A 17,475-nucleotide genomic window follows, 5' to 3' on the forward strand; every position below is an offset into this window, starting at 1 on the left:
CTTTTCTCCCATTGCTAAAAATAAATTGCTCCAATTAGGTCTCTGCCCGAGAATGATTTCTATTCTTTTCACTGAGGAATTTTCAGTGGGCAGCTTTACCAAGACTTTCATGATTTGGCACCTTGCCAACTAATTTGCACAAGGGAAAAAGGCAAGTTGATTATGCAGCATTTTGAGCAGGGACAATAGATGCAGAAGGAAGGCACAAAACCCCCAGGGCAATCTCCAGTCTTTGGACTGAGTGTGAAAGAGAGAACAGAAGCAAGCAGATACATAACTGTGGCTTTAGAAATGCATATTCATTGTGCTAGGTATGTTCCTCATCTGTCCTGGTTTTGGGCTCTGTTGGCTCTTAACAAGATACTAATTAATAACTCACAGGATTGTTCAGCTGTTTTTCTCTCCTTGTTCTCTGTAATGAGTATAAAAAATATTGTTCCCTGATGATTTTGTCCTTTTGGCAAACACTGATTCCCCACTCATCTGTATGTCTAATATGGAGCTGAAATTAACAAGGCCCATTTTTCCCCTCCCTTCTCTTTGTGCACCAGTCATTAGTAAGTTGAGTTCAGCTATAGGAATAAGGCTTATTTAGCGACAGCTGCAGCAGTAGTCACCTTTATTTTGTGGGATTTTTCTTTTCAATTTGTCTTTGCTGGAGTGATGGTATTCTATACAGATGATTATTAATTACTGAATGCTTAAAATGACCCTAATATAATCTCAAGTTCGGCAATGGAAACTTATGTTCCAGAAGCACTATTTCCAGCGGCACATCTTTACACATCGCTGGATTTACGGTAGAGTAGAGCCCCAAGATACGTGCAAATCAGGAGTGCATATCTCAGGTTGACATGACTTTGAGTGGTAGGGAGCTGGTGCCTGGCTTTGGGCTGCCAGGTGCCAGCTCCCCACCACTGAGGAGGAGGGTTCCCTGGTTCCTGGCTACCTGCACGAACACTGGTCAGTTTCCCGACTCCCGCAAGTGCAAGCAAGCTGGGAGCCAGGCTGCTGCCTGGTTTCTGGCTCCTTCTGGCTTGCAAGAAATTTGAGTTACATGAGGTTGCCCAGGAACACAACCTTCATGTAACTTGGGGGTCTACTGTATATATTTTGTAGCAGTCAGTAATATAATGGACTACATACCTTTAACAGAAAAACATACCTTGGTCTGTGCAGGAGAGTAGGTTATACACATACCAAGTTAACATTTATATGGGATACTTGCACTGATTCTTTTCTGGATAAGTTCATGATCATCATAATGCACTACAGAAGATGCTCAACTGCTAAGTGATATGACCAATATCTGTCACTTTTGTTCTGTTATCCTCTTGCAGGGAAGAGAAATATGTGCAGTGTAGTATATGGTTTTAGAAACTTTCACAATACCCACCATCATGTGTTTACAGTAGCGCATCCAGGCCAAAGAAACTTGCTGTGAACATGGAATGGAAGGTGGGAGGTTTGTGATGGTCCTTAGTTCTATGGGAGTTCATGCCCCAGTCTTGCTTCGGCCCCTGAGAAAGCTCTATCACCTTGTTCCACAACTCCTGACTCATTGTGGTTATCCCCTCAGTGTTAGAGTCCCCGTTTCTTGGGTTTAATTATCTAGTTTTTAAAAAAAAAGGGCAAAGAAACAACCCAGACAGATGTGGCTTACATAGTTCACAAGCCCTCTTGACTTTCCTTCAGGAGTGGGCAGTTTCCCTATGCAACTATGCATTTAAATAATGGCACCTGCAAGCAAACGATTTCTGTATCTAGGTATGCACCTGTGTAGTGTTAAGGACGTTTCCTGCTGTGGGTGCTCAGCATGGTCTGATCCAGAGCTCATTTAAGTCAATGGACAAGCTATTATTGACTGAAATTGAAGGGGTTCATTTTAATCCATAAGGCCTTAAAATGGTTAGGGCCTGCCTACCTTAGTGACCCTTCCTTTCCCCGTGTGATCCTGCTGCAGTGGAACTGCTTGAATTGGACCAACATATTCTTTAGGGTTCTGCAAATGAAAAAGTACTGAACGCCATCGATAGCACAACTGTGTTACAGGCTCCCTTTCCCATCAGCCTGAAGCGCAACAGCCCCCAGGGCCATCAATGGGCACATGCAGAATACCCACCTGTGCAGGATACCACTAAATTGGAGGCACAGTTAAGTAGTGCCCTATGCTGTGCACCCCTAGCATGGTTGAGTCCAGCAGCTCCAATTCCCTACCTTCCAGCCCCTGCTTCGCCTTTGGGCCCAGGTGGCCAAATCCCTCATTCCTCTTGCCCCTGCTCTGCCTCCTGGCCGCAGTGGCCTGAATGCCCCAATGCTGCCTTGGCCCCTGCTCCACTCCCTAGCCCCAGCAGTCCAACTCCTCAGCCCCGTCCACTCCCTGCTCTGCTTCCTGGCCCCACAGGCCAAATTTCCCAGCGTCTCACTCCACCACCCAGCCCCAGCAGCCCGAATCCACCAGCCCCAGCAGCCCGAATCCCTTGCACCCTTCCCTCACCCGATGGCTGAATGCTGTACTCTGCCACCTTGAATTTCCCATCTGCTCCAGTCTCCTGGGCCCTGACTCTGCTGTCTAGCCCTGACAGCTGAATGGCCACCCCCACCCCACCCACATTGCCAGCCAGATCTCCTTATCTGCCACCTGGCTCTGGCAGCCCAAAAGCCCAAATCCCCTGGCTCCCACCATCCGGCCCCATTGGCCAAATACAACGACCACATACTCCACTTCCTGGCTCTGGTGGCCTGAATCCCCCATCCTCCCACTGGCCCTAGCATCCTGAATCCCCTGACCCACTACCCTGGCTGGCTGCACTGCTCTGCCTTCTGCCTGTTCCCCCACCAGCCCCCCTGCCCTGTTCCTGCCCCCACAGACCTGAGCACAGCCCCCCTGCAAAGGTGCTGCCCTGATAACCCCCTTACCCCTCACCCTGCTTCATACCTGAGACAAGCCATGACCAGACCACCCACCCACCCCTTAGCTGTCCTGAGCCCTATAACATACTTGGCTCTCCTCACCTCTGTGAGACAGGACAGGGTGTGTGTCAGGGCTGGGGAGTGGGACGGTCTTTCCCTTTGAGAGCTTTGAGCTCTTCTGAACATGAACTCTCTTCAAACGACTCATCTGGCGCTGGCCTTTAACCCCAGTGCTGTGCAGCAGGCTTTTTCCTGCAGGAGTTTCTCATGTTTATACAATTAAGGGATGGTGCTTGAGAGACAAGATGTGAGCCTTTCTGTGGTCTTCAAATGACTTAAGCTGTGTCTACACGTGCACACTACTTCGAAGTAGCGGCACTAACTTCGAAATAGCACCCGTCACGGCTACACGTGTTGGGCGCTATTTCAATGTTAACATCGCCGTTAGGCGGCAAGACATCGAAGCCGCTAACCCCATGAGGGGATGGGAATAGCGCCCTACTTCGAAGTTGAACGTTGAAGTAGGGCATGTGTAGACGATCCGCGTCCCGCAACATCGAAATAGCGGGGTCCACCATGGTGGCCATCAGCTGAGGGGTTGAGAGACGCTCTCTCCAGCCCCTGCGGGGCTCTATGGTCACCGTGTGCAGCAGCCCTTAGCCCAGGGCTTCTGGCTGCTGCTGCTGCAGCTGGGGATCCATGCTGCATGCACAGGGTCTGCAACCAGTTGTCGGCTCTGTGGATCTTGTGTTGTTTAGTGCAACTGTGTCTGGGAGGGGCCCTTTAAGGGAGCGGCTTGCTGTTGAGTCCGCCCTGTGACCTTGTGTGCAGCTGTGCCTGGCACCCTTATTTCGATGTGTGCTACCTTGGCGTGTAGACGTTCCCTCACAGCGCCTATTTCGATGTGGTGCTGTGCAACGTCGATGTTGAACGTCGACGTTGCCAGCCCTGGAGGACATGTAGACGTTATTTCGATGTCGCTACATCGAAATAAGCTATTCGATGTACGCTTCACGTGTAGACGTAGCTTTAAAAATATCAGCACTTCGCTGTTTCATCTTCAGCCCTCAGCTTCAGCTGATGAACGTTGCAAGTGTTGTAACATAACAGTGAGCAAACAGAACAGTCTGGTGGAGTAATTAAAGGCATGCGCCATAAGAAGTACAAACAGATGCGTTAGACTCAGCCTTACAGAAGTGCAAACAAGGCTGTTTATGACATTTGGATTCTTAGCTCAGTGTCTTGTGCTTTAAATATTTAGGAGAGTGCTCTGTTAGTTGCCATCCTGCATTTCTAATCTTCATCTGTTACCCTGGGAAACAAGTAAAACTGAAAAGCCCAAACAAAATGAATCATTCTTCAATTCTCCAATGAATTCAAACACTCAGCCACAGACAACCAGTTCAATACCTTTCAGTTCAGGGGTTCCATTCAATTCCTTTTCCCAGGGGACACTTTCAGACCCATCTTCCATCTGGAAACATCAGCTTTCCATTGCAGTGAGAGTGAGTGTGGAAGGGCTGCCATCCCCGACAGGAGCAGGGAAACGGCTCCTCTCGGGGCGGCAGTCTGATTCTTCCTGCCCCTGGCAGTGGTTTTCAGGTCCCGGAAGTGACAGGGAGCTGGGAACCAGGCGGCAGCCTGGCTCCTGGCTCCCCTCCACTTGCAGAGAGGGGAAACCAAGCAGGGCAGCAGCCCTGGTTAGTTTCCTGGCTGCAAGAAGTGGAGGGGAGCCGGAGCCGGGCTGCCCCTGGTTCCCAGCTCCCTGGACACTGGCTGGAGCCAGGAAACTGACCAAGACTGTGCCCTGCTCAGTTTTCACTCTCTGCAAGCAAAGAGGAGCCAGCTGGTCAGTTTCCCAGGTCCTGCAAGCAGCAGGGAGACAGGACCCAGGCTGCCCCCTGATTCCTGGCTCCACAGGACTCTGGGAGACAGGAAACTGACCAGTCCTGGTTCCCGTCTCCCCTCAACTTGCAAGAAATGCAACCCCGGTGTAACTCAAGGGTTTACTGTTTACAAAAACAACCACCCTCGCTCAACGTACTGTGCAAACTAAAGAATTAAATCATAGCACCCTCACGCTTGAGATGTCCCTTTGTGGATATGAAAACTGAGGCACAGAGGTTGTGACTTGCCCAAGCTCACAAAGTGCATCTGTGACAGAGCCAGATATAGACCCCAGTTCAGGAAATCTATTAAGCACATGCTTAACTTTAAGCCACTGAAAGCCCCAGATGCCCTGAAGACCATGCATGTACCTTCCTGAATCAGAGCCCTACAGACCAGCTCTCCTGGTATCTGTCTTGTCATTACAGCCTCTAGCTAGCTAATTACTCCTTCCCTATTTCTTTGCAGCCTTCTTGTGCTGTTGATTAAAAATCAGGTTTCTCTTAGAGGTTGAACTTAGACACCACTCTGGGAGAGAGTGAGGCCTTCACCCTATGATTTTTCAACGTGTGAGGTGGGAGACAGGTGAGGTTGGCCATAGGGGTAGGCACAAGAAATGGGAGGGTTGCCTTCTGAAGCTTGCTTTTAGGTTCCCCATATGCCCCGCTTGTTCCTCAGAACCGGAATGAGATGATTGCGTACCTCAAAGACCAGCTTCAAGAGATGAAGGCCAAGACAGACATGGAGAGCCGATACGTGAAGAAAGACACAGAGCTCCAGGTCTCCCAGACCCAGAAAAAGTGCAGCAATGCAGAGAGTGAGCTGTTCACTGAAATTGAGGTAAGCACCATCCTGTGGCCTGTTGGTAGAACATCAGCAGCCGGTCAGGTGAGAGCTGGCTAACTGCAGATTACCTTGGTGCCAAGCAGCCAATGCGCAACGCATGATGCAGAGAGGTTTGTGTTTGACGTACCCATGGCACAGCCTCCTCCAGCTCACCCACCCCCTGGGCTTCTGAAGCTAACAAAAGGGCAGAAGTGGGAGTTGGTGGGTAGCGCAGCACTGCTGAGCCCAGGCTTGCTCTCTGATGGCGCTGACAAAGCCATGGGTTTACGACCTCATTGCTGGGTCATGTTTTCCTCCTGTTCTGCAAAAGCATGTGGTGGTGTTCCCTCCAGCCTGCAGGGCAAGGTCAGCTGCGGGTTTCCACTGTTGGTGAACTCAAACCACCAGCCACCTCCACTCAGCTGTGTAGGGAGGAGACAAGCCACAGACTGCTCACTATTTGACCAAGTCACAAAAAATAATGGGGCTAGTGGGATGGCTTTAACCATTAGCTGTGGTGGGTAGCTGCCACAGGAGAAAGTATCTGCTTGCAAGGATCCTCCACTGCAGGAGCCCATCCCAAGTGTGCAGGCTGCAGAGATCACCCAACAGCAGAGTTACTCCAAGGACTGAATGATTTCTGGTGATCCTCCATGCAGGCCTTCTGTGCACGTCTACACAGTCTCAGCATGCTCACACAACACTCCTACATTAGAGATCGCTTGCAATTGGGAAAAAAATGGGCCCTGGCTTCATCTTCTTCCTGATGGATAAAGGAGGTCTGGATAAAAAGGTTTTCTTTTCCTTTATTTTCTTTACATGAGATGTTCTGGTCTTGGCTAGGATGGAAGGTTTGATGGTGCCAGCAGAACTAGTGAAATGCTAACAGGACAAGAAGCCAGAATGAAAGTTGAGAATTTGAATGTGGAAGGAGGTTTTAGATCAACTTATTTTACTAACTCCTGTTCATCTTCAGTGCCTAATGAACATTCAGGAGAGAGGAGGAATTTTGAATGGACGGCACCCCACCACCGCAGTTCAGGCCTGAGAGCGAACAGTATAATCCATCTTAAAGTCAATTGCGATACAGGGGATCCTCAGTATATGTTGGGGATAGGGACCGTTGTGTTGTGACTTAAAGCAAAACAATGTATAATGAGGAATATTCCCCCATAAGACATAATGTCAATAGAGGGGGATAGGGACCGCAAGGGTGTAAATTTTGCTGATGTGACCCTCTTGTACCACTCACTTAACGTGCCAGACATTTAAATAAGTTATCCTAATGCAGAATATGTTTTAGAACCATTTTTTCCTATGTGCAGTATGAGAGAGGGGAGTCGCAGGGGATGCCGGGAGCGTATGCTAGTTTTCCATTTTCTAAAACACATTTTTATGTCGTGTACCACAAAGTGTCAATGGTGTAAGTGCAAAACAACTTCTGTTGGAGTGACTTATGTGGAGGACTGACTGCACCCATAAACATGCTTCCCCCTCGGTGCCTCAACCTCCCTGCCCTCCGTTTCTGCCTTTTCATATCCAGGGCAGAGTACAAAGGAGTCAGTAGCTCAGAGTGCGGAAAAGAGAGGGACTCAAGCTATATGTACACTATAGGCCTTACAGCAGCACAGTTATTGCTGCAAGGTCTCCTGCATAGCTGCTCTGTGGCAGTGGGAGAGGGCTCTCCCATCAGCATAATTAAACAACCCCTAATGAGCAGTGGCAGTTACGTCAGCAGGAGTACTTCTCCCAGCAACACAGTGCTGTTCACACGAGGGCTTTTGTCAGTGACATGTTTTTTAAGGTTTTTTCCCAACACTGGCCAACGAACATTTACCTAGAAAAGAGTCGGTACAGATGAGGTCTTAGCTCTGGGCTCCCAGTGATAGTCCCTAGGAGAGGGAAGCAAGAGGAACAGCAGCTAAGGCTTTGTCTACACACTTTTATCATTGAACCTTTTTTCAGTCAGCAGGGTGAGAAAAAGAGATGCTATTCCACCTCATTAGGAGTGGTTTATGCTTATCCAATGCTCCCATCTCCCCACAACCCATATCCTGTCTCCATTTTGGTGCTGCAAATGTAGCTCCTCAAAATTTTTGTTCCTAGATTTCAGTCCGTTGTACTATGCTACTGGCTTCTTACTGATACTGCAGAGCAAGAGCTCATTCCCTTCTGGAGTACTGTTCATCCCCCACTACGAGCACGCTCTCAGCAGTGCACCTTGTCACAATATGTGCCACGTGTGGGTCAAGACAGCCTCTGACCTGTTCTGTCTTTATTGATCACAGAAGCTGAGGATCAAAACTGATGAGGAGACTAGAGTCCATGTGGAGATTGAAAATTTCCTCAGGCAACAACAGATGGTGGGTGACTCAACAGTTTTCAATTAGTGCTTAAGGCTGCAGCAGCTTGTTCCTTTATGCTCAAGTGTAGACATAGCCTTGGTGTCAGAGAAAACAGTTAACATCCATCCATCCCTCAAACAGCTTCAAGGCGGTTGCTGGAATTACCATTTTGCTCCAAAAATTTAACACTTCTTACCTGAATTTTGGATTATTTTAAATCTGGATATATTTCCCCCAAATCAAAATTCAGATTGTAGAGATGTGATCAGCCAGATATTGTGGATTCTCACTCCACCACAAGATGTTCAGGTGATTGGGCTTTAAATTAAAGTAGTATTATTGTTGAGAGGTCAGACTGCCAGCAGCATCTGGAACTGGCATTAGCACATGCACTATAACTAAAGCTTCCCATGCTCAGGTGTTTACACATGTAAACTAGGATGTTATAGAAACCATCTCTCTGTTTTTTGTTTTATCCTACCCTGTTTGCACAGGATGTGGTCCAGCTGGGTAAAATCAATGTCAATTCACAACTCTTGGCAGACTCAGGCTCTATGCAATCCACAATATCTGTTATATAAATTCAAGTTGTCTACGATCCATAATGTCTATTGTAGTAATTTAGATGGAAAAAAGGGCCAAAGCGTCAAAGGTAACATGACCGTGAACATGTACAACATTAAACAACATTGGACAAGGTTCAGGGTTTGCTACACAGACATGTCAGCCTGCTTAGTACCATGGCAAACATACTATTAAAAATCTTTTTATAAAAACTACGGAAAAAGGAAGGAAGTGCGGTTAAAGCTTGTGAAAAGACTAATTTTAACAATATCCTTTGTTCCCATTCCCTTAAGCTGTAGAGAGCCTTTAGAAGAAGAAAACTCCCTGTCTGACAGTCTCTCAGCTGGTGTTGAAGACGGTAATAATTGTCCTTTTTGGAGAAGAGAGAAGACATTAGTTCCAGTCCACCTCAACTATCTTTGCTGTTGTTAAAGTCCAAGCTCGCTTCCCTGAAGAAAAAAGGGAAAAGAGACAATGCAGTGCGTGTCTGGTGTTAACTTTCACTTGCAACCTCACTGCTGGAAAAGCAAGGCTCAGCAGGTGAAAAGCTGTGAAGACATGGTTCTGCTGGCAAACCCCCACTCTCTGTTGCCAGCCCCTTATCCCTGAATTAAATCAGGGATAAGGGGCTGCCAACAAAGGGGGGTTTTGCCAGCAGAACCACAACTTCATGGCTTGTTTTCTGCTGTGGATATGCAAATAAGTCATTTGAATATTCAAATAAATGACTATTTTGCACTTTTGAGACTGCTCATTTGCATCAAGCTGCCGGCACTGAGGTGAATGTAGCACTAGCCCATATGTAACCCACACACCTACTGGGTGTGGTTCCCTGTTCCATGTAGTGGCACCAAGAGCACTTATAGGCCGTGTCTACACGAGTCCCAAACTTCGAAATGGCCACGCAAATGGCCATTTCGAAGTTTACTAATGAAGTGCTGAAATGCATATTCAGCGCTTCATTTGCATGCAGGCGGCCGCGGCACTTCGAAATTGATGCGCCTCGCCGCCGCGCGGCTCGTCCAGACGGGGCTCCTTTTTGAAAGGACCCTGCCTACTTCGAAGTCCCCTTGTTCCCATCAGCTCATGGGAATAAGGGGACTTCGAAGTAGTCGGGGTCCTTTCGAAAAGGAGCCCCATCAGGACAAGCCGTGCGGCGGCGAGGCGCGTCAATTTCGAACTGCCGCAGCCGCCCGCATGCTAATGAAGCGCTGAATATGCATTTCAGCACTTCATTAGTAAACTTCGAAATGGCCATTTGCATGGCCATTTCGAAGTTTGGGGCTCGTGTAGACGTAGCCACAGAGAGAGAACGAGTCTGCTCCACAGCTTTAGCTGAGCGCCAGTTGGCTTTCAGCTCAAACTCTCGAGGTTCCGTGATCACGACTGCCTGTGGGCCATTACACACACTTTAGGAAAGGTGTGGACAAATTGGTAAGAGTCCAGAGGACAGCAACATAAAGAATAAGAGGTTGAGAAACCCTGACTTCCAAGGAAAAGTTTGAAAAAAAAAACAAAACTAGGCATGGTTAGTCTTGAGGAAAGAAGACTGTGGGAGAACCTGATAAGTCTTCCAAAGTGTTAAGGGCTATTATGAAGAGGATGAGCATCAACGGTTAGCCATGTCCAGCAGAGGTAGGACACAAGCAATGGATTTAATCTGCAGCAAGGGAGTTGTAGGTTAGATCCTAGGAAAAACTTTATAAGGTTAGTTAAGCTCTGGAATAGGCTTCCACAGGAGGTCATGGAGTCCTGATTACCAGCAGCTTTTAAAAACAGGTTGGTCAGATACCTGCCAGGGATGGTCTAGTTCAGGGATTGCCAACCCGTTAGGGACTCAGAGGCATGGACACAGTGCAAAGAGCCACGTATTATATTTTGTCTATCTATAGATATATAAAAATAAATATGGGGCTGAATGCCCTTCCCCCAACTCTATGAGCCAGGCACCCCCAGCCTCCTGTTGTAACTCAGTCCCCCCCACCGCTCCTCTCGCCTCCCCCCCCACAGAAGCAGGCACCCCCAGCATCCTGCTCTAACCCAGTCTTTCTCCCCTCCCCCTGAATCAGTCACCTACAGCTCCCCGCTATAACCCAGTCCCCTTCCCTCCCTTCCCCCAGAGCCAACCCTGCCCCACTCAATGCTGGCAACTCACCTGAGCTGCTGCCATGTGTTTCTCCCACCAAGCACTGTGGCGCGTGCACAGAGCGGCAGACAACACTCCCGGCGCAGGGCTCTGAGGAATAGATGCATTTAATGGCTCAAAGAACCACATGCAGCTTCAGAGCTGCAGGTTGGCCTCGCCTGATCTCGGTTTGCTTGGTCTTGCCCAAATACAGGGGGCTGGACTTGATGATGACTTTTCACGATCCCTCCCAATTTGCTCGTCCTCAGATTCTCCTCCTTTTAGTTGTCAGCATTGCACTCGCCAGCTTTCCCACCAAGGTTTCTTCATGAGGACCCCCAAAAGGGGTTGCTGAGTGGAACATCCCAGCCCCTCATCATTTTGTTCAACAGGCCTATTTTCTGACACAAACTTTGGTCAGTTAATTCCCAGTCACACAATCCTTTCTTCACCTGCAGGCGCTTAACATGGCCCTTGAATTATATCAGGAGGCCTTTTTGTTTGAACTAATTCAGTCTGTCTCGCTTTGTAAATTTCTTTCACTTTCCCTCAGTTAGGATCATACTTAGGATACATTTGTAGGCCTAATTATCACAGCATGATCTTGTGTCACCTCTGATGCAACTATCCAACCAGAGCTTTCCCAGCACTGGACCATGACCTTTCAGACAGGTGACTTTTCTTGTGGTAAGTAGACGGCACTCCTTGCCTTTTAAAACCTATTAATATTACTTAGTTTCACTCAAATTTCTAATCCATATTAGGTTAAAAACCACCTACTGACACAGAACCTCTCACATCTCTGCCTCGGGGAAACAGGGCACTTAAATCCCAGCAGGCAGTAAACAAGGGGACCCCAGGTATAATCACCTGTCTCTGTAGTCAGAGCAGAGGCACCACATTTCACTTCCTCTAATGGCAACATCTTAAAAAGTGTTACATGAGAGACTGTCAAGGGAACTATAACTCATGCTTGGCAGTCCCAATACGTGATCATTCAGGCTTTGTTTGATGCCTCCTGCGTATGAGCTGAAAAAGGTACCTGCTATGCTGTATTATATCATATTGTCTCTGGTATAGAGAACTGTCATCTTCATCAGTAGCAGCCATGAGGTGCCAATTGTCTGAGGGGTCAGAAAAGGCATTCTGAGGACTACTTTGAAGTCTCATTGAGGGGAGCTGAGTTAGTCTGTATCTTCGAAAACAACAAGATATCCTGTGGCACCTTATAGACTAACAGGTATTTTGGAGCACAAGCTTTTGTGGGCAAAGACCCACTTTGTCAGATGCATATGATAAAGTGGGTCTTTTCCCACAAAAGCTTATGCTCCAAAATACCTGTTAGTCTATAAGGTGCCACAGGACTTCTTGTTACTTTGAAGTAGTTTCTCCTTATGTCCCACAGACATTAGATTTCACCAGAGTTCAGGAGTGAGGGGATTTCCAGTACAGGTGTTTGGGTCCAACAGAAGACAGAAACGTGAGTTCCTTCATTTGGGGGTCCTATATGATTGTCTGAGGTCCACAGGGAATTGACTGGCCCTACAGTGCTGAATACTCATTTCCAGGTTGTTAAATTACAGTACGTTTAAAAAGCATTCAGCATTTCTCCCAGGTTACTTTGCCATGTGAGTGATCGCTGTTGTTGTAACAAGGCTGTTATGCAACTGTCCAGCCGGGGGAGCTGTCTGTGCTATTGTGAATGAGAGGCCAGCTGTTGAAACAATTGTACACACTAAAAGGTGGTCCACCTCCTGAAGAAGAGTGGACACCTATGAGATCCTATCCCTGCCCTGTAAGGGGATAAGTCCAGGAAGTGGCCTGCAGGTGCTAAGTGGAGATATACCTTTGTAATTTGCAGAATCACTTGGGCCTAACCATTAGTGATGAAGCTATGAACCACACGTTACTTCTTCTGGCCAGCACATTTGGGGTGATAGCTGTCATTCACTGCACTGGGGCTTACCGTGTATTAAGACCACCTCTGGTAGTTCTCCAACTTTTGCATTCTTCAGATCACTCAGCAGGAGTGATCCCCACATCCTCTTCATCCTCCATGGTTTGCCTCCCCAAAGCTTTCCTCCTGCTTACCCCCCCAATAAGGGCAACACAGACCACTAGTGACTCAACACTAGCTCCAGGGCTTTGGCTCTTAGAAGGGTTGGGATGTGCTGAGGAATTCCTGGGCTGTGTAACCTCAATGTTACTCTTCCAGAAAGATGGCAGACTGATCAGAGGATAGAAGGTTTTGAGGAGCATTACTAACCCTTCGCAATGCATTCGATCTGCTGTGCTAAGTATCACAGTATGTCTCCCACACAGACGCTGGAAGAGAAGCTGGAATACTGGATGGAGAAGTACGAGAAGGACACAGAAGCTAAACAGCAAGAACTGAACACTCTAAAAGCTTCAAAGGCAAATGATTTAGCAGCACTGCAGGAATTAGCCAAGCAGGTATGAGACCAGCCATGGACAAAGGCTTCACTGAGCCAGCATTTTGGGTGGCATAGCTGGGCCCTTGTCACCTCTCACTCAGAACTAGGCAAGAGAGCCATGGGGAAGGAAAGTGTGTGTAACCCTGGCAGACAAGGTGGGTATAACGCAGCAAAGGGTGGCAGGCGGGAGCCACAAGGGGCATGAGTCCTTTTTCCACTGCTTGTGACTCTGGTCAAGCAATGCCACAGCCTCTTAGTTTTCTTATGGCAGCTTTAGGTGCAAGATTGTCAAGTGCTTAAAGGGCTGCTAGTGTTGGGGCGAAGGAAGACATACGATTGTGTCATGCTTGTTTTCATTGCCAGGAAAAGCTGTATCCTGCAGCCTTATGGCTCTCTGTGGGGGCCTGGCCTGACCCCACTCGCAGGCTGTGGGACCTGAGGCAAGGCCTGAGGGTACTAGGGATGCAGGGAGGCAGCAGGTCTACACCCCTTTGCCAAGGAGGAGTGGCCATTTAGACTGCAGTTTTCCTGGGATAAAGGGCTAGATGACGACTGGCAGTGGGTCACTGAGGCAAAGTGGGTGTAGGTGACGGGGGGGTCCCTGGGAAGGGAGGATCCCCAACTGTGAGGCGCTGCTACAGCGGAGTACCATGAGAGAATGGAACTGTGGTCTGGCAGGGACATGGGTCCTGCTATAAAGTGGAGGAGAGCAAACAGGTAACAGCCAGCAAGAAACAACCAGGAGAGGGCCCTCTGTAGGCTGGATTAAGCTAATTCCCAAGGAGACCAGGAGGAGGTGCCACAGCATTGAGACACGCCCTGTTACAGGATCCTGTGGCTGTGAACTACAGAGTTGCTTGTTCTCATAAAATCACTAGAAATGATACACTGTAGGTGTTTTAATGATGCTCATTCAGAACCACAGCACCACCCTGTTAAACAGAAAGCTCTGACAATGCTCTCTCTGTAGAATCTCTAAAGGTTAGTGTACTGGGGTAAGGACTGTTGTTTCCGATATTTACATGGCAAGAATTTGTTCATGTATTAAAGCTTCTTACGTAACTAGTTTAAAAGGTTCCTAGTTCCCAGTAACCGAGTCCTGTTGAAGAGGGTTAGGGTAGTGCAGGGCACTACAGACAGAGCTTGTTTACAGAGTTCTAACTTCCTGCATGTGGAGTTAGACGTGACTCCTTGCCCTGATGAGCGATTCATCTTCCATTCTGCATGTAGCACTTGGGTCAGTTGTCATCTCTGTCCCAGTCACTCTATGACTTCCCCATTTGCTTGGGCTGACTTCCTACCAACTTCTAGTACTCCACGAGCAGCCACACGAGTCACCCTTTCTTATAGGGTGAACATAGGGAAGTTTCCTGTAGGGAAAATAGGGAAAAACAGTTGTGAGCAGCATTTGCACTGCAGAACTGGGAGAGGCCACACTGCAATGAACAGAGGGAGAGAGGCCCATGGCTTACACATCAGCCCCACAGGAGTAGCTGTGAGGGACCAGCCATGTGCAGGGGTTCCAGAATTAAGACATGATGCCCTCAGTCCATTTCTAAGCGATCCATGTTCTACAGTGTCTTTGTGTGTTTCTGCAGTGCCGGTTATTTGAACAAGTCATTGTTGAGGACCGGGTGGAAAAGGAGGCAGCGAGAAGAAAGGTGGAGCAGGAGGCATTGGAATTAAAGAGCGTCAGGAAGGTAAAAGGGAAAGTGCTACTAGGGCCAGGGCTTATTAATTGTCTCTGTGTGAGGGGGGTCCAATCACCACCATGTATGAAAAGGGCTGGCCTGCATGACTGGGGTTAGCAGGGACTTCCCTTAGGATGGGGAGCAGAGCCGCATCTGCTGCATGTCCAAACTGCTGTTTGTTCTCCCTGCCCCCAAGCTCCTTACTGTCTGTGGCCACACTTGGCCAAAACTTCAAAATGGCCATGCTAATGGCCAAGTCGAAGAATACTAATGAGGCAATGAATTGAACATACAGCGCCTCATTAGCATGAGCATGCTGCCAGCCGTGGCAGTTCGAAAGTGCCGCTTTCGAACATGCACGGCTCGGCGCAGCTACACAGGGGTCCTTTTCGAAAGGACCCCACACATTTTGAAATCCCCTTATTCCAGACAAGATTCAGGTGCCACCCAGCTGAATAGTAGAGTGCCCACAGCCTCCCACCGTGGGCAGCGTGTTTCTGTTGGTGCTCCACATCCACACATGCCTTGATGCACATAAAAAAATTTATTCTGCCCATGGATGAAAAAAATTAGAGGGAATCCTGCTCCCAGACTGAAGATTTGGGGGCCTTCTCTCCATCACGCCATCAGTGCAGCAAGGATGATGATGGGGGCCAGGGTTGCAATCTAATCTTCACCACAGCACAAGAACACCCTCTCCCCCCTGCACACAAAAACATGCTCTCCATGTGCTCAGCACAGAGACTACCACCATCTAATGGCTACAGGAGAGGCCCCTCCTGCTACAGCTTAGGACACTGGTCCCCTTACTGTAGGTCCCAGCATCTACACTGTTCTGAGGAGCCTTCTTGCTTTCGAGCTGCCTCCCATTGGCTTTTCACAGACATTGTTGCAGGGCCACTGGTACTGGTACAGTTTCTTCTGTAGGTGCTAAGTGGCATTAAAGTCTTCGCTGAGAACAAGTCCAGGCATGTCAGAAATGAGCGATGGGAAGATGTCACATTTTGGGCATTTCAAACTTCACGCAATTTCTAAACGGAAAATGCTTATGGGTGGGTTTTACAACAATAAGGGGCCATTAAAAATGCGCAAAGCAGTATCAAACATGCACACGCATTTGTGTGTGTCCTTCACGTGTGCAGTTACTGGAGCTCTGCAACCAAAGACGGGGCATGTAACGGACCATTCAGCCAGAGAAGCGGCCCTGTGCAGGATCTCATTTACATGTGCAGGCACAGCAGGGGCGGGCAACTGCATCTGCACCACTGTGTGCGCACATCTGACTTTTTGAAATTGCAGCCCCAAAAGGTAGTGAGAGCAGAATAGGTGAAGATGGACAGTAAAGGGAAGGCAGCTGGCCATGGGCTCTTTGTTTGCTTCTTTATGACAATCTGGGTTTTAAGTGATTTCTAGTGTATGGCAGAAAAAAATACCAGGAGTGCTGAGTTTGGTCTTTTCTACTTCAGCTAGTAGGATTCACTGGAGTCTCCTCACTTGAGCCTTTTACTTGATAAAGCACTTAGCTAGCAATTTACCAGGGTTTAATCCATAAACTAGAATACAGAACAGATAGTCCATAACCTGGACTGCATGGGAATCTATCAAGGGATTTTCTGTAGCATCCATCACCTTTGTATTTAAGCACTTCCAACTGGAAAGTTTCCAAGGCAGGTGGTTGGTGCACATGGAGCCAGCTGCAGTATCTATGCTGAGGACAGACCGAGGAGAAGCTTGCAGACCTGGGGCAAGATCCAGGCTGTAGCCCTCCTAGTCAGTGCTTCTGGGGTAGGCTGGAGAGGAGACTGAGTCACAGAGCAGTATTCCCATGAATTTGAGATTGGCAAATTTGGTTTTCTTAGAATGTTTTTACATAAATGTAACATCACACAACCAGGAAGCCCATCCCTTTTCCAACAGCACCTGTTGGACATCCCCTGGGGGAGCAGCCATACTTCCCTTATGCCAGCCACTCTGAACATGGAAAACTAACTCTTCCTCTTTCCTGCTTCCAGCTACAGGCCTGGTGGAGAGGTACAATGGTTCGCCGAAACCTCGGCCCCTATAAGATCATCAAGAAGCCTAAAGAGGACGAGACAAAAGGCAAAGACAAAGGGAAAAAGGAAAAAGATGGAGCTAAGAAAAAGAAGTAATGGCCATAGAATGAGTCTCTCATTAGACTCACAGGGCCCTGGAAGCTTTGGGCTCTCATCGGGTAAGAACGTTGCCTTGTGTGCAGAGTAAGAAATAAAGCATTCGGCAAAGTTCAGGGCCAGGGCTCTGGGCCAGGCTGGAAATCGTTTTCTTGATAGAAAGGCCGTAAAGAGTTTCTTGAATGGTCTGACCTTCCAAGCACTTAGGACTCAGCCACTGCCATTTTTAGCCTGCCACACACGTTATTCCCCCCAAGAGCCCAGAAAACTGGAATGATATACCCCTTAAGAGTTTTCTGCAGCCTAAGTCATCTGGAAATAATTCACACCCTCTTCCAACTTGAAAATACAGCTGTATGAAAGGCCCCCTGCACTGAGAGCATTCACCACCTATCCGCATCACTGTGCTAGCAACAGTCGCAATGCTGGCATAGTCCAGGGCACCTGTCCTTCACAGCTGTTTTGGCTAATGCTGCTCAGAGCAGGTCCGGACAGCTTAGTGGCAGTCACCCACACCCTGTCTCAAGTAGCACTTCCATT

The 17,475-nt window shown here is 48.3% G+C and overlaps 1 protein-coding gene across 3 annotated transcripts in view; it reads left to right on the top strand.

Annotated features, from left to right (window-relative positions):
- The window catches only part of DRC9 (dynein regulatory complex subunit 9), a 36,539-nt gene extending 19,064 nt beyond the window's left edge, over positions 1-17,475 (top strand). For all 3 annotated transcript variants that reach the window (XM_075004190.1, XM_075004188.1, XM_075004189.1), the window contains 5 exons: positions 5,479-5,640; positions 7,914-7,988; positions 12,982-13,113; positions 14,693-14,794; positions 16,798-17,475. In XM_075004190.1, coding sequence (XP_074860291.1) covers positions 5,479-5,640; positions 7,914-7,988; positions 12,982-13,113; positions 14,693-14,794; positions 16,798-16,935 — 609 coding nt within the window. In that variant the 3' untranslated portion in view covers positions 16,936-17,475. The remainder of the gene's footprint in view (positions 1-5,478; positions 5,641-7,913; positions 7,989-12,981; positions 13,114-14,692; positions 14,795-16,797) is intronic.

Source organism: Carettochelys insculpta, chromosome 10 (genome assembly GCF_033958435.1).
Source record: "Carettochelys insculpta isolate YL-2023 chromosome 10, ASM3395843v1, whole genome shotgun sequence".
Lineage (NCBI taxonomy): Eukaryota > Metazoa > Chordata > Testudines > Carettochelyidae > Carettochelys > Carettochelys insculpta.